The 23,379-nt window shown below is 45.5% G+C and overlaps 5 protein-coding genes across 8 annotated transcripts; 2 read left to right on the forward strand and 3 right to left on the reverse strand.

Annotated features, from left to right (window-relative positions):
• The first annotated feature begins 33 nt into the window (after nucleotides 1-33).
• LOC6606797 (tyrosine-protein kinase csk-1) lies at nucleotides 34-13,368 on the forward strand. 2 transcript variants are annotated; one of them, XM_002031558.2, is made up of 8 exons: nucleotides 34-134; nucleotides 9,103-9,647; nucleotides 9,712-10,632; nucleotides 10,688-10,956; nucleotides 11,027-11,188; nucleotides 11,245-11,440; nucleotides 11,512-11,598; nucleotides 11,660-13,368. In XM_002031558.2, exons 1-8 carry the CDS (start codon nucleotides 77-79, stop codon nucleotides 11,834-11,836), a joined length of 2,415 nt encoding a protein of 804 aa, XP_002031594.1. In that variant the 5' UTR covers nucleotides 34-76; the 3' UTR covers nucleotides 11,837-13,368. The 2 variants fall into 2 exon arrangements, with proteins under 2 accessions (XP_002031594.1, XP_032577378.1); XM_032721487.1 differs by lacking the exon at nucleotides 34-134 and adding an exon at nucleotides 3,626-4,556.
• Nucleotides 13,048-17,927, reverse strand: LOC6606799 (mucin-5AC). Of its 2 annotated transcripts, none has more exons than XM_032721484.1 (4): nucleotides 17,654-17,927; nucleotides 17,432-17,590; nucleotides 16,960-17,362; nucleotides 13,048-16,896 (listed from the first exon to the last, which is right to left on the reverse strand). In XM_032721484.1, the coding sequence occupies exons 1-4, from the start codon at nucleotides 17,725-17,727 to the stop codon at nucleotides 13,690-13,692; spliced, it is 3,843 nt and encodes a 1,280-aa protein (XP_032577375.1). In that variant the 5' UTR covers nucleotides 17,728-17,927; the 3' UTR covers nucleotides 13,048-13,689. The 2 variants fall into 2 exon arrangements, with proteins under 2 accessions (XP_032577375.1, XP_002031596.2); XM_002031560.2 differs by having other exon boundaries at nucleotides 17,432-17,593.
• Nucleotides 17,928-18,222: 295 nt separating this feature from the next.
• LOC6606800 (transcription factor Ouib) lies at nucleotides 18,223-19,810 on the reverse strand. Its single transcript, XM_002031561.2, has 4 exons — nucleotides 19,604-19,810; nucleotides 18,645-19,540; nucleotides 18,460-18,570; nucleotides 18,223-18,403 (listed from the first exon to the last, which is right to left on the reverse strand). Exons 1-4 carry the CDS (start codon nucleotides 19,718-19,720, stop codon nucleotides 18,289-18,291), a joined length of 1,239 nt encoding a protein of 412 aa, XP_002031597.1. The 5' UTR covers nucleotides 19,721-19,810; the 3' UTR covers nucleotides 18,223-18,288.
• Nucleotides 19,811-20,027: 217 nt separating this feature from the next.
• On the forward strand, nucleotides 20,028-21,657 carry LOC6606801 (transcription factor Ouib). Of its 2 annotated transcripts, XM_032721502.1 has the most exons (5): nucleotides 20,028-20,245; nucleotides 20,306-20,718; nucleotides 20,778-21,023; nucleotides 21,096-21,219; nucleotides 21,473-21,657. In XM_032721502.1, the coding sequence occupies exons 1-4, from the start codon at nucleotides 20,135-20,137 to the stop codon at nucleotides 21,211-21,213; spliced, it is 888 nt and encodes a 295-aa protein (XP_032577393.1). In that variant the 5' UTR covers nucleotides 20,028-20,134; the 3' UTR covers nucleotides 21,214-21,219; nucleotides 21,473-21,657. The 2 variants fall into 2 exon arrangements, with proteins under 2 accessions (XP_032577393.1, XP_002031598.2); XM_002031562.2 differs by having other exon boundaries at nucleotides 20,029-20,245; nucleotides 21,096-21,657.
• A 65-nt stretch (nucleotides 21,658-21,722) lies between these two features.
• On the reverse strand, nucleotides 21,723-23,338 carry LOC6606802 (transcription factor Ouib). The gene is made up of 6 exons (XM_002031563.2): nucleotides 23,129-23,338; nucleotides 22,942-23,067; nucleotides 22,376-22,884; nucleotides 22,180-22,314; nucleotides 22,012-22,122; nucleotides 21,723-21,951 (listed from the first exon to the last, which is right to left on the reverse strand). Exons 1-6 carry the CDS (start codon nucleotides 23,261-23,263, stop codon nucleotides 21,834-21,836), a joined length of 1,134 nt encoding a protein of 377 aa, XP_002031599.1. The 5' UTR covers nucleotides 23,264-23,338; the 3' UTR covers nucleotides 21,723-21,833.
• Between the last annotated feature and the right edge of the window lie 41 nt (nucleotides 23,339-23,379).

A 23,379-nucleotide genomic window follows, 5' to 3' on the forward strand; every position in this document is an offset into this window, starting at 1 on the left:
TAGAGAGAATAGTAAAAAAAAAATATTAATAAAATCGCTCGCCACGCATGCGCAGCTCTTCATCGCGAATTGGCCAATGAGTGAATCGATTGCAATTGGCTTTTTGCAATACATAATAACAATAAATTATGACGGTATGCAAAGTGGCCTTTTTCGATAAGCCGATTCGATCAGCGAAATACACAAAAGGCAGGCAGACGATCGTGATGTAATACCGCGCGAATTCGAATTGTTCATATCGCTATTGTAATAATTTAATAATTAATTATACAAGCGCGAGTTGTTTTTCGGCTTCGGCCCAAGGAAGTGATTAATGCAAATCATTATCAAAGTGCTAAGAAAGTGAAACAAAAAGCGCTGAAAAGATCAGCATGTCTTGAACATATTTATTCGAGATTTGGTGGCGCAATGACCTTTGTGTATTTGGTGTTTGATTTGTTTGCCATGTTTGGGATGTCCGCTTAATTATGGGTTTTGGCCACATGTATCGGGCATTAGTAGCAATCAGTGTTTCGACTGTGTCCATGGTTAATTCAAAGTTGCTCAAGGCATGCACGGGCAAAACTTAAGTTGGTTTTAGGGTTTACTGGTCAAAGTGAGGCTTAGATTTATATTAATTATGTAGTTAGTCTGCTACAATTAATTTAAATCTGATTAGGATTTTCATAAGAACCCATGTCAAATGCCGAATTAATTAATTTTAAATTAATAAAGGGCTTTTTGGTTGCCCAATGATTTTTGCACAAGGTGGCCTTTGATTGACCACCTTTCTAAAATCATTTAAATTCAAAGTTTTTAGCGCTTCAACTTGAAATCAAGCTCATCGCCTAACCGTGTAATTTTTTCGTGTGCAACTAATGAAGACGATCGCGTCGCGGCTGCATATTTGATTGTTTGAAAGTCTCGAATGAAAGTGCCTTGGCAGCATGTTACTGTACTGCCACTTCCCTCCCCTCACCGATTACCACGTTTTTTCTTTTTTTTTGCTCTGGGCCAACTTCAATCACATAGTGCTAATTGTTTTCTCAGGTCTCCGTGGATTGAATTCCCCCAGCCGCCAAGTTCCCATTACTGCAATTTCTTCGCTTATTCTTCCATTCTGCTCGCTCTCTAACTGCACTTTTTAATCGGATCCCAAATCGCAGATCGCAGATGCAACTGTGGTGGATCGACCGCAGCTGATCTCGAAATTGCATGAATCACTCGGCATAAAAGACCCTCTGCACAATCGATTTGCACGCTAATTTTGGATTTGGCGACGTGCAGACACTCGACTTTGACAAAATAAAAACCGGAAAAAAATAAAGACTGCAAATTCGAAAACATTGTAGGCTGGCGTGTCGGGGCATTTTCAATTTTCCAGCGCATTAGTCATCGCCGCTCTAATCGGCCAACAAAAAACTAAAAGAAAAAAGCAAAACCGGGGCCTTAAACTGTAACTAGTTTTTGCCAACGCTCTCCGAGCTGAGAAACTAATCCGCCAAGCGTCGTCCTGCATGAATCTCTCACTGAAATTGGTATCTCCAAGCTGGCTGGACCAAGTGAAAGTGGACAGAAACAAAAAAAAAAAAAAAAAAAAGACTTCAAATACAATTGCAGCAGACGCGTGAAACAATTTCTAATGTTTTTCTTGACTCCGTACACTTCGGTTATGTGTTTTCCATCCACTTATTCAATTTGCCATTCACTGCACACAAGTGAAGACGAGCTTAACCCCCAAACTGGCCAAAGATGTGCCCCCAAACCCCCCAAAGCCCACACTTAACACTCGAAAGCAAATGGCGCATTTCATTTCTCTCGTTTCTTGTAATGCGTGCCAGGCACGTTAAAGTAATTGTAAAAATTAATTTATTAATTAAGCCACCGTAATGGTCAGAAACAATAGCAAATGCTAAATGCTCTTTGTCTCAAGTTAAATTGCGGATTATTTGGTTTTTTTTGCTCCAAGTTTTTGGGAAAAGGAGGGAGGGTATTCATTCGAGAAACTTTCACTCTCCGCTTGCCAAAATGATATATGCAACAGGCACTGCCGCGGGGTTTTGATAAAACCTATTCGAAACGCAGCTCCAAAATTCACAAAATTCACGCCCATTTCGAGAATATCCGGACCAGCAAACTTACGCATCTCGACCAGGTTCAAAAACCCGAACCATTGTCTTTAGCTTTTCTGTTTTTCTTTTTTTTTTGGCTTTTCTCCTCGCTTATTGCCCACTTTGTCTCAGTCTCAGTCAACGGTTTAGACTTTTTTGGCCTTTATTTTGATTCGACTTTGTGGCTTTTCATTTTGCATTTCGTCAGCGGCGACAACAAACTCGTTGTGTCATACATAATTCTGTTATTGTTTTATTTAATTAGTTTCGTTGTCTTCCGTGTGCGGTGCGCTTCTTTGGGCGACGACCGAACGCTTTTCCCACTCCGAAAAATAGAAACACTCCATCGTGTGGAGAATTTCATTTGGCCGCCGCCGTTCCTTTGTGGGTCATGATAAGCAATCACTTTCCACGTGCCCAATTCTGGCTCATTTGCATAGTTAATTGTAAGTTCACATTTACCTAGGAATGTTCAAGAAAGTGAAGTTGCAGTGAGAGTTGGAAAATATTTGGGAGTTCTATGATATCTTAAAGATAGAAACTTATACCCCCTCCTCTCCTCCGCCCCTTTATATCCCAGTAAGATGGGCAAGTAATTGAAAGCCTGCTGCTTACAACTAAATGGCATTATCAGTGCAGAAATATATCTTTTCCCCGCCAACTTTCCCAACATTTGCCACCTGTCCTTAGGAGATAGACAATAGTTTTGCTTAGTTCACTGCGCAGTCGACGTCGGCTGCGAGGTTCCCACGCCCAAATTATTTGCACAATAAGTAGCCAGAGCTCTCCAGTGAATTCCAATTCAATTCAGGCGGCTGGTTCGTGTTTTCCCAACCCAGAGAAATAAGCCAACATGGAATGCCGAACCAGCATTTGGCCCAACCAGCATTTTTCGCTGTTTGTGGAGCACTCCAGCCATTGTCGACTATTTCAGTAAGCCGCTGACAAACCGTTAATGTGGCGAATTGACTTGCTGAGGAAAAAGCTAGCCAAAAGCCAGTAAAAAAAAAATAAAAACAAACATATAGATGGCAAAGAGTTGTTATTATTATTTAGTTATTCCTCGCAATGAAGTCAATTTCTGTACGTAGCTCGGTTTTTTCTTCTTCTAGTTTTCAACCTTTACCAACCAGGCCGTGCTTTTATTCCATTCGTCTTTGTTTTTTTTTAGCTTGAATTTTCTCTTTAGAAATTTTCCATTTGCGCTTTTTTTTTTTGCTAACAATTATCTGCCCTGGTCTTTTCTATCTATCTATCGATTCCGCCCAGTTGCCCATTGTGGATACGTCGATGCTGGCCGATGGCAAATCGAAGCGCTTACAGAACCTTAATTAGTATTATTAGAAAAGAAAACAATTTGCCCGACTTTGTCCACTACGGACTGGGCATTAGCCTCGATTTCAGTTCTACAACAGGCTGAAATGGCGAATTTTTATGTTTGTACTATCTGCTACTGGGCACTCACAATGGCATCCATTAGAACCAATTGGAAAGTATTGGAAAGAATTTATTCTGTTTAACCAGAATTTGTAAAGGTCTTTTGTAGGAGCATACAATTAAAGTTTAAGCAGAGGTTTTTGCGCCATCAAAATCAGAACTTATGTTGGTAGAACTAGAAACCACTAAAAGAGCGAACTGAACAACGAAAGTAAACGCAATGCGGGAACATGGTGACAACAATTAAGATAACCTGCGATGGAGTGTTCATTCAGTCCAACTCGTACCTCATGCCCACGCCTTCTCCCAGCGGAGCAGGCGCCACGGGATCGTCATCCTTGGAACGGGTGCTGAAACCCGCGTCCGCATCCGCCTCTCCATCCAATTCGAACAACGAAAGTGATAACTCGCAGACGAGCAGTGGCAGCCAGACGGCGTCCAGTGCCAGCAAGCGATCCAATCGATCCGTGGGCCGGAGTCAACGAGGATCGGGTGCGCAGGACACAAGGCGACGCTACTACTTTGGCAGCAAGGACATATACTGGTGCAAGCAGAGCAGGGAGGCAGCTGCGGCAGCCACGCTCTCGGGCTCGGGACTAACGCGCAGTGCCAGCAGTGTCACCCACAAGGAGGGGGCCACCCACGCCACCCACACTGGTGGTCAGGTGATCTCCCGTGCGCGTCGCAAGCCCATCCTGCTGTGCAGCAGCCTGAGCGCTGCCTATGCTCCTCCTCGTCGGCGTGAGTTTTACTTCTGCGACAAGTATGCACCTGGTCCAGCAAGGAATACTCCTACTACAACCACATCATCCGCAACACCGGCCAAGCACGAATCCTCCCCGCCCATCGACGCACGTCTGCTGAACTTCCTGCGGTGTGCACATCGAAAGTTCCAGGCATCCAAAGCCAAAACAGAGCTCCAACAAACCAAAGACAGAACCTTGGGAAATTCCAGGGAGCGGAACAGTAAGAACGGGCAGCAGACTTCCCGCTCGCTGCCACCCATTGCCAGCTCGGAGGAGTGGTTCGGTTAGTAGATAACTAGATCTATATTATAAGGAATCCAAACAAGACGTAACTATATCAAGATATCAACACGGATCAAACTATATAAGTTGTTCATTATACTCTGAACTACTTTAGTTGATTAGTTGCTTTTTGTTTCCAAAACTCTGGTCGTTCTTTCCCTTTAAGTATCTGAAATAAGTTTTGTGCAACCCGCACAAATTCATATCTCATACCAGTCAGCAATTCAGCCCTGCTCCCAATTGTTGCGGCTGGTGTTGCAAGCGGTCCGCAGATTTGGTTTCGAGCCCCTCGACATTGGGCATGGGTATTGGATTATGTTCTAACCGTTGGGCAATAACTGGCGGTGTCCAATTGCGGCTGCTCCAAGACCCGTGGAGATTCGAAGAAGGAGAAGGGTTCCTCTGGTGCACAAACAGCACTCCGCTTCGCTCAGGGTCAACCACATGGGGCAGCTAACCGTGTAATTAGCAGATACATGTATCTGTGTTTCTGCACAGGTGTAGGCTTGGCTTCCTTCTTCCTGCTTGCGGTTTTCCTGCTGCCGCCGCTGCTGCTGCTCATCGCCTCGCATGCGATATGCAAATTTCTGGGCACCGGCGAAAACCATCACACGCCATTCATGAGCGCCTCGCGTTCCATTCATGCCATTTTCCCCCCATTTTTCCCATTTTCACATTTTCCCATTTCCCTCCCCTTTTCGGCCCACAACCCAGCGACTGACTGACTGACTAAGGTTACCTTCCTTTCTTTCTTCGGGCCTGCACTTTCCAACTGGTGGCCCAACACAACACAATGGCCCAGGAACCGCCGGCAACTGTTGACTGACTTTGTGCAGGAGTGATTGTCTGCCGTGTGTATTTACCTGTCGTTGCAGATCCCCTTAAAGAGAAAAGCTTGTGAGAATGTCGGAAACTTGGTCCCCTGGTTGCTCTATATACATATATATATGTACATATGTATTTATTTATGTTAATGCCACGCCATGTTGTAGTGCAATTATTCACGGAAATTGGCAAGGCACAGGTGATAAAAAATCGCACCTTGTGTTGCGTTATTTTGCATTATTTTTTCAAGTTGGACATTGATTTTTGGGCAAATAGTTTCAATTAGAAATAAAACAAATAAAGGATAGACACATAGATGAGATAAGTTAGATATCATAGAAGGAGGTGCATACGAGATAGTTATTATAAATGTTTTTACTACTTAACACTGAAAATTTGGCTATTATTTTTATGACTGCCAAACAAAAGCTATATCCCTCCGAAAGTACTTATGACTACGGCTTTATAGAAGTCTAATGTTCCTTTGTTAGTTTTGCGGATTGTGTGTGTTCTGCACTAACTCAAACAATAAGGAAGCAATACAAAAGATTCTCACGTATATGCTCGTTGGCTTCAAAGGTGTTGCATTGTTTTCCTTTCCTATATCTCCGGCTCACTCAGATACAATTTCATCACTCACTCTTGCCATCCAAGGGTGGATCTACTGGCAAACAGAGCTTTCGTTAGCCAACTCACTTGTTTCTGGAATTTAGGTAAACTACTTGGGCGTTACAAACCAATTTCAACTGGAGTAGTGAAATGCGAATGAATCTTTGGAGTGTAAACAAATGCAGCACAACAAGCTGACGTATTTAACTTATAGATTATAGATTTCTCAGCCGATGTACAATATCCAAATGAATAGTTCTCCTTTTCGGACACATTTTGCGCAGTGCATTTTCGCGGCTTTGCCTAATTAGTATTACCTCATCGGGACAGTCGGATTACTGCGCATTTCGTTTGACTTTTGCTTTTGCCTTTGCTCAACACCCACAACCAGTGCACAGTGCATTGCAAAAGTATTCGTACCCGCACGGCATGTTGTGCGTTGAACTGCCAATTGCCAATGAATCATTCAATTTTATTGTTAGCACTTTTTTTTTTTTTGCACTCATCATGTCCGGCAGATCGGTGTCGTTAATTTGGGCTTTTTGCATTTTTATGATTATTTCGTTTTTGAGTCTTTTAAACAATATGTTTATTCATTCGAGAACAGTTGATTTATATTTGAGGAGCGTGTTTCGGCACACCACTCCCCACTATTTTATTTACCTTCTTTGTTTACGCATTCCCGAGTTGGTTTATGTTCGACTGGCGTCTACAAATCTTGGCTAGCCAAAAAGTAAAGTGCTTATTAATTATTTTTGTGGTGATTTTGTTTGGGCATTTTGCAAGAACAACGCTGCGCTGTTTTTTCCGCTCATTATTTACACACGGCGAAGCCAACAGGTGTGTGGCAACACCTGTCGATATCAGCGAGTATGTACTATGTACCTGCCTAGCACGCACATGCAAAGTCGCTGATGTAAACGTCGACAGGTCCGGGGGAACACTGTAATTGGCCTGTCACCGGCGTTGACTAATCAATGGCTACGGATCACTCCCAGCGATGATTTTTACGTTAATAACTCTACCCAGTGGTTGTACTCTAATAGAGAGGGTATTTTCACTTTCTTATAAAGGGAAGTAGTGATTACCATCTCGTTGCAGTCTATATGGATGGTTTAATCATTGGTAGCTCCATGAAGATTCAGTTACTGAACCAGCTCTCAATATCTGTAGGTTTTCTTAATGTTCTTTTTATATTTGTCGGCATAAAAATAAGATTTCTTGCTTCCGCTGACTCACACTTGAGGGGTTTACTCGGGATAAGGATGACTGTTCCACTTATTTGGAGTCAAGGTCGCGGTTGAAGAAGCAAAGTCCTCGTACATTGTTCAAGTTCAAAATATATGCCACTATCGTGCTGCAGTGAAGATGATATAACAAATGTGCAAAAAGTATCTTTAAATACATGAAGTACATTTTAAATAATTATTGCCTTAAGTGATTAGGCTTCTTATTAGAACACTTAAGTGTTCTGACTGACGATCAAAACTGGTTTCAATATTTGTTTCTTTATGTTCAAAAATCTGAAAAGCATTTGGAGATTTCTTTGTTCAGCAGCGCTGAATTTCACATTTGTTGCCGAACAATTGAAACAAAATGCGGCCAGTACGCAAATATAAAGACTATTGTCTCGGGGTGTGACTTCAAAGCTCCGACTCCGCTGAACAGGAAGCCGCTGACGAATGGCGATGACTACGACTACGACTGCATGACCGACCGACTGCAATTCCAGATTGGATTCTCGTTTTCGAACAGTCATGGCAAACCAATTTGGAGCGATAGCCGAAACTTCAGGTTGCTGCGAATGGCGGATGTGGCTCCAAATAATTTACGGGCAAGGTCTGTGGCATTCGAGAGCGGTAAAGTGACCTGCGCGTGCCTCCTCCTCCACTGCCGTCAACCTGTCGCTATTTGAACAATCCCCACGCCTCGACTTCGCCCCACTCCCACGATAAATTCACGTCCCAGAATGAGAACTTAATATGCAAAACGCGCTTCCGCCCAGCGAGCGAGATTCGCTAATGAAATTTGCATAAAATTAAGAAATTAAGCGCCTGAAAAGAGGCTTCACTGCCTAAAACAGCGCAATTGCAAGTAAAGTAAAAAGATTGGATGAACATGTAGCATTTTGGGCTTGGCCAAAAAGCACTCATCGCAGAAACTGATTTAATTGCACTGCATTTGAAATTCAAATTCACAAATACAGACAGGATGAAAGTGATGCAAATCCTTCATCAGATAAACGCGAACATTTTTAAATATAACATTGGATTTTAGCCAATTTCCTTCTAATTTCTTTGCGTGTACAGATGTGCGGGTAGCTTTAAAGCGACATGGAACTGACTCATCCCTAATCCAGATTCGTGTCCAGGCACACAGTAGTAGCCCAAAAGCCTGAAAGTGCCCAATAAAATGGGTTTAATTATTATGCCCGTCACATGCGAATGCTTTACATTTGGCGAGCGGATTCGCGCGGTTCACCCGATTAACATGCCATTTGTGTCCATTTGAGTCACTGAGCTGCGTTTTTGAGTGTGTTGACCAACAATTAGCATTGCGCATCCCAGTCGCGCTTATGTAATCGTTGCTATTTGTCCACTGACTTGACTGACTGATTAAATAAACGTGAGTTTGGCCTTCATCCGATCACGGGAACTGATTTGGTGGCTATACAGCAAAAAAACAGCTCGATTGGTGGTGAATGCGTCTATCTAAATAAGGGAACCAGATATCCAAAGATTTATATTGGCAACTGCAAAAGAGAATTTAAATGGATATGACTTTGTCTGATATCGATATCGTGACACTTTCGATATTCAAATTACCAAGTTATGTCAGAAATGGAGAAAATATCTATATATCCCCATTGATAATTGTGTGCGGGTGATAAAAGAAATTAGATATTTGGCCAGCTGATTGCTATTCGAATAAATAATATAATTAATGCAGATAACATTGTCAATATGTGCCTGTGAACCTGAACCTGAACCTGTGATAAGATTAGATGCTTTTGGCCTTCTATTATCAGCCTATAAAAATAACATCATCAATTGATAATGCTGAACAGAAAAAGACTAATGTTTGTACTCATTTTGGTTTCTTTTGGTTTGCAGACGAGGAGGCACAACCCAGGAAAAGCAGCCACGAGAAGAGCCAGAAGCCCAACCCGAAACCGGAGGAGAAACATAAGGAGAAGGAAGCGATCTCGAGAAAAGCGTCCGGCGAGGGTGATCTGATCACCGTTGAGATCAAGCAGGGATTGCTGAGGAAGCAGAGGGCAACCACGACGACCGGCCAGGCTATGAACAGCCACGCGACTGCCACGCAGAACGGACAAACCACGGTCGTCGGACACCATCGCGGATTCTCGCAGCCCTCGGTGACGGTGGCCGCTGCAGCGACAACGGGCAGCACGGCTGGCGATCCATGGTTCCTGCAGACCACCGGTCACCAGATGCCACCCACTGCACCGTTGCGGCACAACAAGCGTCCTGCCCCCCAGCCGAATGTGGTTTTGGGAGCGGGTTCCTCGGGAGCTGCGCCTGGATCGGCGGTTGGGGCGGTACTGCTCCACCAGCAGCAACTCAGCCAGTCGCAGCCGCACATTGTGCCGCCCAGCATACCGCCGCACCACCACCACCATCGCGAGAACAATGTGGTATGCGAAACAAGCTATATTCAAATTTATTAAATTGCTCTACTGACATTGCCCTCCATTGCAGCACCCCATCCAGGCGGGCGCGGCAGCCGCATTGCATTTGTCATCGCATGCGCTTAATAGTCATAATTTAATCAGCAGCGCCAGCAATCATTCGCCCAAGTCCCCCAACCAGACGCAGCAGCAGCAACAGACGACGAGCCAGCAGCAACAGCAGCAGCAGCAGGCGCCTCACAGCATACTGTCCACGTTTGCACCCGCCCCCACTGTCGCCGCCGTTCAGCCGGCGGGATCGCAGTCCGTTGCCGGTACCGCTGCCGCAGTGGCCGTCGTTGCCCAGCAGCAGCAACAGCAGCATCTCCAGCTGCTGGCCAACTGTCCGCCCGGTGGAGCGGGTCTGATGTCCTCCTCCCTGAATGCAGCCCAAATGGGCATGCACGGCGCCGAGCGAGCGCTGCCGCCAAAGAGTCTGGCGCTGAGTGGCAGCCAGCATGGCAGCAATATGCTACTGCACACAGCACCGCAACCGCCGCAGGCCTCTCAGCCAGCGGCAGTGGTCGGCGTCAGTGGTAGCGGATCGGCGGGCATGTCCACCTCGCTGCACAGCTTCGACATTAATGGAGTCACGGCAGGCAGCGGGGTGAATGCGAGCAGCGCGTGGTCCAGCGGCTCCACCACTGCCATGAACCATGCTTCCCTCTCGCCCACAGCGATGGCACCGCAGCAAGGGCGGTCCAGGTGCGAGGTTAAACTGAACGCTATGCCATGGTTCCATGGCAGCATAACGCGGGATGAGGCGGAGCATCTGCTGCAGCCCCGTGAGGACGGATTGTTCCTGGTTCGCGAGTCCACAAACTTCCCTGGCGACTACACGCTCTGCGTTTGTTTCCAGTCCAAGGTTGAGCACTACCGGGTCAAGTACCTAGAGAACAAGTTGACCATCGACGACGAGGAATACTTTGAGAATTTGGGCCAGCTAGTGGCGGTAGGTAACACCAGAAGATGCCAACGAAACATATTTAACCAGTTTATTTTTGCAGCATTACGAGGCGGATGCGGATGGACTGTGCACCCAGCTGATTAAATGCTTGCCAAAGCTGGGCAAACAAGAGTTCTGCATTAACTCCAAAGATTTCGTGGACAAGGGCTGGGTGATCCCTGAAGCGGAGCTGCAGCTGCGCGAGAGCATCGGCAAGGGCGAGTTCGGTGACGTGATGCTGGGCATATTACGCAACGAGAAGGTGGCCGTCAAGATGCTGAAGGACGAGGGCGCCGTGCAGAAGTTTCTGGCTGAGGCCTCGGTCATGACGTAAGTTAATCTACAGATCATTCATTTGATTCACTGATCTCACCAACTCCAACTTGAAATGCTTTTTTAGCACGCTGGAGCACGACAATTTGGTAAAGTTCATCGGCCTTGTCTTCACCAGCAAGCATCTGTATCTGGTTACGGAATATATGAGTAAGGGATCACTGGTTGATTACCTGCGATCGCGAGGACGACAGCACATAACCAAAAAGGATCAAATCATTTTTGCCTAGTAAGCAATATTGTAATTTTTGTTTTGAATGCTTACTAATTAACCTTACTCATTAGCGACACTGCCTCTGGTATGGAGTATCTGGAAGCAAAAAAGGTTGTCCATCGCGATCTGGCAGCACGCAATGTCCTTATATCAGAGAATTGCGTGGCTAAAGTATCGGATTTCGGTTTGGCACGCGAGGAATGCTACAATCTTGACGTTGGCAAACTGCCCATAAAATGGACGGCTCCAGAGGCTCTTAAAAATGGGGTAAAATTAAGATGACTGACCAGCAAACTGTTGCGCATATCAACTAATGTATTTTATCCTTGTCAACTTAGCGCTTTTCCAACAAATCAGACATGTGGAGCTTTGGCATACTGCTATGGGAAATCTACTCCTTTGGACGCGTGCCCTATCCCAGAATTGTAAGTGCAGATATCAATGGCATTTACTTCAGATGTGACTAACCAAGTTTTCATTGTGCAGCCATTAGCCGATGTGGTAAAGCACGTTGAGGTGGGTTACAAAATGGAAGCACCCGAGGGCTGTCCACCGGAGATCTACGAAATGATGCGACAGGCCTGGGACCTAAATCCCGCCAAGCGACCCACATTCGCGGAGCTCAAGGTCAAACTGCAGCTACTGAACAATGCCACGGCGTGAGGAGCCAGCAAGGGAGTGACGCCAGTGACGCGCGATAGGGATGAACTAAAGCGAAATGTTTAGACCAGATGTCATTTAAGCCATGGGCAGAGCCAATCCCTGCCAGAAATGGGCCAGATCCAAAGCTGAAACTGACTTGACACTGAACGCAACAATTTTTCGTACGATTATATACATACATGAATATATTCACTACTTTACAACAATTTATTTACATATATAATTTATGGAGTAAGTTTTGTAAGCCTAAGCGAAGAAACCCAACACAATCAAGCAATGTTAGTGAGTTGCGCCAGCTTCCGACATATAATTAATTGATAACCAACAGAACGGACTACGTGTGACGGAGAGGAGAAGGGCAGCTGCGTAGCCTACCTACTACTACTACCTTTAACTACCTACCACAATATTATATGTTATGTGTACACTTACCGTAGCTATTTATTAGTTAACTTATCGGTTCGGACTCCACTGTAACATTTAACTTCTGGATTCGTGACCACGTCTGTATCTTTATGTTATAGAATACGCATACATATGAGCGCCTTCCGTTCGGACGGCGCCTGTCTAAATCAATTGTTTATAGGATGTTTCCCTTTGATATCGTAAAGACGTCAAGTTTTATTCGAGTTCCGTATACTCTTTCTGTTAACCGTTTCTGTTTGTAGCACAAAACTGAGGGATGACCACAAAGAACTTGTCCAACAAGTCGTTGGAAAAGAGATCACGCTGAGAATTAGTTAAATTTAGTTACATTTATTTGTATTAAAAAAATAATAATAAAACGAAATGAAAGCCAGCAAAAAGTATGCAAAATAAGCAAGCGAAACCTAAGCAAAAATTAACGAAGGCAGCTGAGAGGCTGCGTGTCCTTAAACTCAAGAAAACGAAAAAGAGAAAAACACTTGTGAAAATATGCATTACATTAAAACGTCTACATATACATAATACAATACACATTACCTACGTATTTAGCTTATAAATCGATTAATAATATACAAATATAAATTATTACGCGCAAAGTTCGTAAATTTGTTCATTATTCGGTCCATTCTTCTAACAAGGAATCTCCTTCTCTGTACTTTAATCGAACCAATCCAATGCAGCTGGCGGCAAGGCAAAGGAAAATTGTAATTTATTTTTTAAAAAACGTACCCCCTAATTAACTTAACAAATAATGCCTATTTTAATGTTCCCTTTAAGCAACTTGTACATTTATGCGTTTTAATTTTCGTTTAAGGGCAGCCACTTTGCTTTAACACTTAATTTTAGTATACTTTATGTAAAACACACCTAATACACCAACACACACACCCCCCCACGTCCCATGGTATATATTTAATTAATTTTAAAGTTATTATTTTTTTACAAACACACTTCAATCCACATTGTAAACGAAAGTTCTATGCGTTAGTGAAACCCTGGAGAAAGCAACACAAATATGCACCAACACACAAAACTTAAACGCGGTGATTAAAGGAAGGCAGCGAGTTCAAAAACTTTTAATAAAAGTAAAGAATACAAGCATGAAATTAATGTTGCGTTTCTATTTTAGTTTATCAGGCACGGGGAAATATTCAGCGTTTATACGTTGAAAATCTTCATATTCGATTTGATAACATTTATTTGCTTTTTTGCGTTCCTTATAATAGTTATAAATTATTTATTATTATTTAGCTATCCTTTAGTGACAATTTAAGAAGTCTGTCAATTACATTTCACAGAACGAACCAGAGTCGATTAATATTTATATATTACAAAAGCAGACTGCCTACTACTTGTTTTTAGTCATTCCCTTTTCGGTAAATGTAATGATTTAACTAGCAATCTCTTGAGCTACTTTTGAAGCGGACTTATTTCTGCAGCCGCCTAGTGGCCTTTCGTATCGGACGACCCTCCGGTGTGGGAGGGGCAAACATGTTGCCGGCATTCGCCTGCTGGGCCGGACTAGCGCCGCCGAAGTTGAACCCCCCGGCTGGATTGCTTACTGGCGGAGCAGGGGCTGGGCTCCCAAAGACATTCGGGGCTGGAGTGCCACCAGCGCCACCAAAGCTGAATGGCTTTGCGGTATTTAAGCCCTGATTGCTGGGCGGCGAGGCGATGCCGCCAGCAGATGCGCCTCCAAACGAGAAGGGGGCATTGCCGGCTGTGGTGCCGGCGGTGCTCTTAGCCGTACCAAATGAGAAGACTCCTGGCGGCTTCGTTTGGTTTTGGGTAGAAGACACTGCGTTGGCAAACAGATTGCCGCCCAAGGGCGCTGCGCTGGGGGCAGCAGCCGGAGTGCTAGCCCCAAATGCAAAGGGCTTGCTCTGATTAGTTGAAGTTGCTGTTGGTGCAGCCGCTGCTGGAGCACCGAATCCGCCAAAGGTAGGCGCTGGAGTTGGATTGGTGCTTGAAAAGCCAAAGTTAGGCTTCACCACTCCGGTGTTGGGGCTTCCAAACATATTGGTGCTTGCAGGATCTTCCTTCTTAATGGCCGCGGCGAATGAAAAGCCACCAGCTGGTGATCCTGCTGCCGGCGCCTGGGTGGCGGTGTTTCCTCCAAAGTTAAAGCTTGACTTGCTGGCGCTGGCGGGGCTGCCAAACATATTTGTTTCTGCTGTTGGCGCCGTAGTATTTTTGGCCGCAACAGCGGAAAACGAGAATCCTCCAGAAGCTGGAGATGCTGACGGTGTAGTAGGAGCCTGCGGAGCCCTACCACCAAATGTAAAAGGTTTAGTGGCTGCCACTGCCGGTGTCGAAGACTGTTGCGTTGATCCACTTCCGAACATGGGTGTTGCAGGCTTCTGAGCCGTGCCAAACCCAAAGGTGTTGTTTGTCGGTGTTGCTGTGGCAGATGTTACCGATGTTGTTCCGCTGCCGAAGGCTGGTGGTGCACTCTTGTCCGTGCCACCAAAGCTGAATACTCCACTTGGCTTGGCTACCGCGTTGTTGTCACCTCCGCCAAATGCAAATGGTTTGTTGTCCTTATTTTCACTTTTACCTGCGATGGCTGCTGCTGCTCCTCCGAATGCAAAGGGCGTAGTTGTGGTTGCATTTTGTCCAAAAAGGTTTTTTTGGCTAGCTGGAGCTGGTTCCGCTGCCTTTGAAGTGGCCGTCCCTCCAAATGCAAAGAGATTTGTGGCAGTTGATCCTCCGCCAGCAGCGGTTGTTGTAGCTGCGAAGCCAAATGGCTTGGGAAGCTCGGCGGCGGTTGTGGCTGCTACATTAGCTGGTGGCTTCATTACGTTTCCAAGTCCGTTGTCCAAATTGCCAAAGATGCCAGGCTTAGTTGTCTCAGATTTGTTAGCCCCGGGCGATGCAAAACCTCCGGCTAGGGGTTTTGATAGACTTCCGAATACCGGTGTCGGTGCAGCTGCAGCTGCAGCTGGCTGAGTGGTGGTACCTCCAAAACTGAATAGAGCGGGCTTGGCGGCAGCTGCATCGCTCCCTTTGTTTGTCGGAGTTCCTGAACTCAAATTGTTCGATTTACCAAAGGAAAACATCGGTTTCACCGCTGTGTTTGCTGCTTCAAATGATGGCATCGTGGCTGTTGTGGTGCTCTTACTGGTGGCGACTAAAGTTGCTGAATTCGGCTGGCCGAAACTTAGCGAAACAGTTGTAGTCGGAGCAACTGTAGTCGTCGTTTTGGGTGGTGTCACTCCGAAAGTAATTGTAGATGTAACCGGTGTCCCAGGATTAGTTGTGCTAACCGAAGTTGTTGCTGGTGTGTCAGTTTTGAATACAGAAAGGCCGCCTACTGTTGGACCATTAGCAGGCGTTTGTCCGAACGAGAATATGGGCTTTGATGTGGTAGTATTGGTAGTATTGGTAGTAGTGCTACTAGAGGTATTGGTTGCAGTTCCAAATGAGAATGATGGTGCGGCTGTGGATTTAGGTGTGCCAAAACTGATTAGTGGTTGAGCTGATGTTGCTGGAGTGACGGGTTTGGTTGATAGCTCAAACTTGGCTGGGATATCTGCTTGTCCTGCCGGGACCTTGTCGATGGGTTTTGGTGGTGTTTGTTCCGTTTTAGCGGGCGGAGCAGGCTTACCAAGCACAAGTTTGGGCACTGAGCCAGTGCTAATCGTTTTTGGCACATCTGCCGGCTTTATAACCTGGTTACTTAGTATTACCGGCTTGCTGGGCGCAGTTGATATGGTTGCGGTGGAAATAACGGCCGTTGTGGATGTGGTTACAGGAGCTATGATGATGGGCTTGATGGGAGTAGGAAGCGTTGCAGGCGATGCCGCTGACTTTGGCGCTGGGGCGTCTAGTTCGTCCGGCTCACCTTGGTACAGTTCGCCCTTCAATCCACTTAGCATAATGGCTAGTTTGGTCTTGTGAGTGCGTTCTAAGCTAGGATTCTTGGCGGCCAGCATGGAATTCTGCTGCTTAGGCTTTACGAACTGAATGCCTGCATATTCGCCGGCATCTACTTCCGGGCTACTCAAATCGTGCCGCGGCTGTTCCACTTGCGTTTCAGATTGTCGCGCATTGAAGAGTGTAAGCTTAGGTTTTTCCGTCACCAGCGGAACTACCTTTTGAATCGCAGGTGCCGAAATGGCTCGTGAAGGAGGAACTGCCGACACAGCAACGACGGGCATGCTCACTGATTTGCTAACAGCTTCTGCATCAACTTTACGTTGAATTTTGGCCACATTTTCGGGCGAGTTCTCAGGCGAGCTTCCTCCACTAGCTAGTGTGTCGTTTTTGCTGTGCTGAAACCTTTCTCGCATGTCCAACAGCTTCCTCTTGTTGCTGTGACGGAAACTGGAACTCAGCGAGGAAGCGATGTCGTTGCTGTAGCTACAATTGCGCCGTTTGGCCACCTGCTCCGGAGATTGAGTTGGGGAGATGTTTCCATTCGAGTGCATATGCTGCAATGCAGGAGGAGCAGCCGACAAAGATGTCGAATGATGCCTAAGCGGAACCGATACCGTCAGCTCTCGTTGCCTTTTAAAGGACTGATTTTGCTGTTGCTGCAAATGATGTATTTGCTGTTGATGACGGTGATGGTCCACAAAGTCAAAGCTTCGCTGGCAACTCCTTTTCGTGTTGTCTTGAGCATGTTGCGTATCCTGAAAGCAAGCCAAGTGTAAGCCGGTGTCCTTGTCACAGGATGAATGATGGCTTATACTTACTCCAGTGTTGATGCGCTTTCGGGAGATCTCCTTAAGCTCCTCCAGCACGCTTCTAGTTGGCTCGCTCTCATGCTGTGGATGAGGTGGGTGCAATATGGGTCGATTCTCTCTCGAAAGCTGCTCCTGTTCGCTGGTTTTTTGCACTAACCCTACCAAGGAGTTGGATCGCAACAGGCTTGACAGCGTGTTGCCGGAATAAAAGCTGCGCTCCGGTGGTGCAATCTGCGTGATCGAAAGTGTCGGCGCCCTTGACTTGTAGGGCAACGGGGAACCGGGCGCTCTGCGCGGCTGCGTCATGGGATTGTACAGATTGCTGGCGGACATGCTGCGCTGCAGACCACTGCGTTCGCTTAAGGCCACGATCCGGGATGTCAGTCCGCTGCTGTGCACATCAGCAAATGTTCTGAAAGGTAGGGAAATTTGTTATTTCACTTTCGTCACATCGTGAAATGGTACACAAGGCTTGACTTACCTGGGATCGACCTGACTGCGGTTCAGTTTCTGTCGCGACATGGAGCTGGACGATGAGACAGAGCGATTCATCAAGGCCCGCTCCGGAGTGCGTGTGCCATTGAGCGAGGTATTCGACTTGGGACTCAGTCCCCTCAGGAAAGTGGCCGCCGGACGATTGCTTCTAAACAAAGGAGAACAAATTTGATTGGCTTTAAATCCAGTTGGACAGGTGGTGTCTCACATCAGCGACGCGTCGATCCGCGTGGAATCCGCCATGGGTGACATGCTGCTCATGTTAAAGCGACGACGCTCCATGCTGCCGAAGGTCAACAACCGGTTTTCTCACAGTGTAGTCGGGCGGAGGGGAACACTTTTGGCGGGTGAATCAAGCTTCGTCGTAAAGGATCGTGTGCAATCCGCTTTTTTGACAAGAACTTTCTTTGTTTGTTTAGTTTTATTAATTCTAAAGAGAAATGCAATGTGAATTTCATACGAAATGTTAACTGTGTGACCGTTGCTGAAGCGCCAAAATATACCAAAATCCGTCAGCCTTTGGCTAAATAAACCTCAATTTTCAAACGATTAAGAATATATAAGAATATTTAATACTTTCTCCGTCATATTTTTTTTTTGAAATTTCGGGCGGACGTGTAAGATTGAATAACAATTCTTATTTTCGCTCCAAATGTATTTTAAAATATTTCAGCGTTGCCACCTTGGAAACTTATCGACAGGGCTGCACTGTAGCATGTGTCGATTATTGCAGCGGGTTAATAAAATGTTATCGCGACTTAAATGTTTGCACTCCAATTAAATAAAAATAGTGCTTTATTTCTTACATCTATTACTTATTTTCAATTAAAATACTATATCAGCTTATAATTGTAGTACCTCCGCACCCATGGTTCTCGCTTTTGCAGTGTGAAACTTGGATCGCAGATGGGCCTTTAAGTGAGTGTTGCGCTGGAAGGATTGTTTGCAGATGGTGCAGCTGCAAAGGGAGTTGTATTAACTTTCGGAATACCAACGCCTAGTTAAAATACTCACGCAAATGCTCGCACTCCCGTATGGATTAGCTCGTGCCGCTTACGTCCCGAAGCTGACTTAAAACATTTATCGCAATGATGACAGCTGTAGGGCTTCGCATTGGTGTGAGTCCTAGGAAAGGATTGTTTTTAGTTTGAGCTCAGAAATGTGCGAATCCGTAGTGGATACATGGATACGTCACTTACCTTTCGTGGATGAGGCGAGTGTTGCTATTGTGAAAAGACATGGTGCAAAAGCGGCAGTCGTATGGCTTTTCGCCCTGGTGAATGATTCGTTGGTGCAGCGTCATGAGATGGTCGGTGTAGAACCGCTTGCCACACTGCTGGCAGGCGAAGTTCTTATTGCCCGTGTGCCGCAGCATGTGCAGCTTGAAATTGCTCTGGTCGGTGAATTGCCGACCGCACTGTTCGCAAACACACTCGCGTTTACGCTGCAGTCTCTTGCGTTCTATGATCTGCTCCTCGGTCATGTTTTTCCACGTAACGTACTGTTTTTTCCGCTTGGGTTTCGTGGTCGTTGGCTTCGTCGACCGATCAGCTGCACTCTTCAATTCGGGCAGCGGTGTGTTTGGGTTCGAGGATAATTCACATTCGTTTATAGTTTCATGGAAATAGGAATCGTTTTGGGCCTGCAAAACCTCGTTGTTATCCGAGTTGCTGTCGTCGTTGTAAATGCTCTCAAGTTCTTTCTGTACACTTGAGACAAGAGATTCGACATCTTGAGAATCCTCTTCGGCTACTTTTAGCTGACCTTCTGCCATATCTTGAAGTGCATCAACATCTTCAACAGAATCAATATAATGATCCTCATCCAGATGCGCATCACTATCATCACGATCCAAAACTTCTTCTGGGGATTCCACAATGTATTCATCGACTTCCCCGAAAGGATCGTCCAGACAATCCGGCGGTGATGCCATCTCCTCAACATCTTCAGCCGGTTCCTTCGCTTCGGGAGATTTACGCTGATGGACGAGCTGCTCCTGAGTTAGGATGCACCGCTCCCGGAACAAAATCGCTTGGTTCAAGTCGAGCGTGCAGCAGGCGCATATGCTGCTCGGCAGCTCTGGATCGTTGTGGAGCTGCAATCACAGTTAATGTTGCACAAATCAAATGGAAACCATTTTCATTTCGAGATTACATACCGTTGTGCCAGTGACAAGATTTATGTCTTGCAGCATCTTCTCGTTCTCAATATGAAAGAGATTCTTGGGCATTTTGTTGTAGATGATGCTGCCGCAGGTCCGGCACTGGAGCGCCATAATATTTGTTGGAAACAAACCGAAGTTTAGACCAACTTCAGTTTAATTCGAATATAAACAACCAATTGTTTTGTAAACGCATCCCCTACACATATGTATGTATATATATGTGATGCAACAGCTGGTTTTGTTATCGACAAAATCGATGAGTGCGGCAATGACATTGACTTAAATGATTTAAAAAGTGCAGTAAACCATTATTGCACATTTATTAAATGAGATTAGAAAACATATTTGTATTTTTATTACATAAAGTTTATCAACTTAAGGTACTGATCCCTGTGCAAAAACTCTAAACAGCGTTTATGTGTGCAAAAGTTAGAGTGACCATGTAAATAGCTTAACGACGCATTTCGCAAAAGCTGCACGAAACGTAAACAATAAACAATTATTTAAAAGCAACTAAAAGCCGAGATGCGAATTCTGAACTGCCGCATTTGCTCTAGATCAGATGCCCCAATAGACCTTTTTGGTCCAGGAAACGGTCATCTAGTTCGTCAAATTCACTCCATTACTGGAGTGGAGGTAATATGTCTAAAAATATTTCTTAATCGAGGCACTTAATTAGCTATTTATACTTTCCAGCTAAGCTACAATAAAGAAATATCCGGCCAAATGTGCACGACTTGCCTGGACAATCTGCAGGCAGCCATTAAGTTCCGCCAGCGCTGCATCATTGCCGAGAAACAGAATCTGGAAAGGATTGAGTGCGGCAGCAAGGATTGCTCCACAGATCCAATAATATACGAAGACATCGATGATAACCAAATTGAGAGTGAGTTGGACGAGTCCATTCTAATGCCTGAAGACAAAGATCTTCCAATGCCAAGTGCTGAAAACGTCTCAGCACCGGCTAGTTTGAACCATCGAAAGACAATTGAAGGAGGTACTGGTCCATATGTATGCCCTGAGTGCGGAAGGATCGTCAACAACAAGTCAAACTTTCAGGAGCACATGCTCCGGCACAGGGGCATCAAGAATTTCCACTGTGATTTTTTGTAATTTATCCTTAACCACCAATGGGCTAGTGCACCTAACATACAATTTTTCTCCTCAGGAATTGTGAAAGGAGCTTTGCAACTCGAAAGGAACTGACTACCCATACGCGTACCCACACGGGCGAGCAGCCATACGTGTGCGTCTACTGTCCACGTCGGTTCTCCTCTTCAGGCGCTCGCCAGGAGCACCATCGCCGCCATCGGAACGAACGCCGCTACGATTGCGACACGTGCGAAAAGAGTTTTGTGAGCTCCGGATGTCTCAGGAAGCACAAGATGACCCATGTGGACACGCGGAAGCAATAGTGGGCATTTCGATTTCTGCCAGCTCTACACATTATTTGTATTACACGTTTCAACACACTTTGATTTTACAGCTGCTACGTTTGTCAGAAGCACTTCAAACGGATCTCCCATTTGAGGAAACACCTGTCCAGCAATATTCATAAACGCAAAGAAGAGAGCAGCTGTCTATCTAGTCATTACACTAATTAGCTATCGGTAAGAATCCTAAAATTCCGCGTCCTTTTCTTCAACAAGGTAGACGTACATTTAACTAACGGTATTCGCTAGAACCCATTTTATGCCAATATCTGGCATATTTTGTTTTAATTATTGTTTCCCCAAGGAATAGAAGAAGAGCCGCCTCCCTCCCGCCTTGCAAGTTATAAACCTATAAAAAAACATATTTACTTATCCTAAAAAAGACGATTTAATTAATCCTGTGCCATTCGATTATTATTCCATGTTGTAGCTTCCACAAACTGTAACAAAGTCTTCGACAGAGCACAAAAAAGAGAAACATTTACAACGCACACTTATCTAATGGCCAAAATGATGTTAAAACTACCAAATAAACGCACAAAATCATAGATTGTAATTGTGTTCCAATTTCTTCTCGAATATGTGGACGTAATAAAAAACATAACTAAAATCGAATTAGAATAAAAGTACTTGTGTTATTGAACAAGTTGTTTAACAAAATAGTAATATTACAAATCCGATTATTTTACACATCCGGTCGGACCATTTGTACTCTTTTTTATTTTACAGTTTTTATAATTAAATGTACATTAAAGAATTATCTAACAGAGATTGTATTGCATCGCTTTAGACTAATAGCGCCCCATCCGTTCGTTTTTGTGGTGTATTACAGTCTGTTGGTGGGTCATGGTGCCCAAATGCTGATCCAACTGGTGCTTGCGGGAAAAGGTCTTATTGCACACTCGACAGCTGAAAAATTAAAGGGAATTCAGGGTTATCCATGATTAAAGCAGTCCACGGAGCACCTACAGAAAAGGCTTCTCTCCCGTGTGGGTGAGCATATGGTTTTTAAGCACGTTAGAGTAGGAGAATGCCTTGCCGCATGTGGAGCAAGTGAAAGGTCGCTCGTTTGTGTGGGTTCTGCAAAAGGAACAAGTCTAGTTTATAAGAAGATTACATGAGGAATTGCACCTTCACCTTTCATGACGAATATTGGAGCTGCGATCCGCAAACGAGCGGTTGCAGTATTTACACAAGAATGGTTTCTCGCCCGTGTGCACGCGGATATGGCGATTCAACTCGGATGGACCCGCGAAAGATTTGCTGCATATTCTGTAAGGGGAATAAGATTTACATAATATAAATGGTTCAGATGATCATTTTAGATACTCACTCGCATTTAAATGGTTTCTCCGCCATATGACGACGCATATGAATGTTGAGAGCGGCTCGCTTGGAGTAGATATTTCCGCAGATTTCGCACATAATGTTCGTGGAGGATACTTCGGGAGAGGATTTGCAGCTCGCTTGAACAGGCGGACGCTCCTCTCTTAAACTGCGTGGGTGTCCGGAGCTAGCACCGCGGGGTCGGCCACGTCCACGTTTAGCCATCCGCGTTTTCCGAACCTTTGTTTTGCGGTAGCGCTCGATGGGCTGGTAGTCGCTATCGGTGCTATTCGGCACCAGCAGGTCATCCTCATCCAGGTCGTCCCCCACAGTGCTAGACTCGTAAGCCTGCGACGTTTCCGCGACAACATCCTCCAGGGGCTCCTCCATGATGTTCTCCATTCCGATGTCTTCCTCGACACCGTCGATGAAGTCGTTGGCCGATTCGTAGATGTACTCGATGTTGTCCGCCACTACGTGCGACACCTCGTCCGTTGGCTCCGACTTCATCTCGGCCTGACATTGTACCGGATCAAGTGGGATGTTTATATGTAGCCCATCAACACTACGTACCTTGACTACATTGGTGGCAAATGTGCGCTCGCTCTCCTGGCAAAGCTCCCGGAACTTGTGGGCACTGGTTAGCCGCTCCACGCAGTTGTAGCATAACATGCTGGGGATGTTCTGCAGCGGCACCAGCTGAAAGCACAGAGTGGGATAAGTCGCTGGGCTCGGAGATTACATTTGCATCCACATGCACCTTTATGCTGCCCACTTCTTCGATCTTGCGCACCAGCTCCCGGCACTGGGCGTCGTTGTCATCGAACAAGGGCGCCATCGCCTCCGAGTTGATGTCCTCTGTCAAGCAGATTCTGCACAACATGTACTCGGGCATTATTTTCCACGTCCTGGTCGTCCGTATGCTTGCAATTCTATAATAAACAAGCGTCTTGAAACTTTTCCCAGAGTTGTCATGTACGCGAAACGATAGGTGTCTATCGAACTTGCTAT

The sequence above is a fragment of the Drosophila sechellia genome, chromosome 3R (assembly GCF_004382195.2).
Source record: "Drosophila sechellia strain sech25 chromosome 3R, ASM438219v1, whole genome shotgun sequence".
NCBI lineage: Eukaryota > Metazoa > Arthropoda > Insecta > Diptera > Drosophilidae > Drosophila > Drosophila sechellia.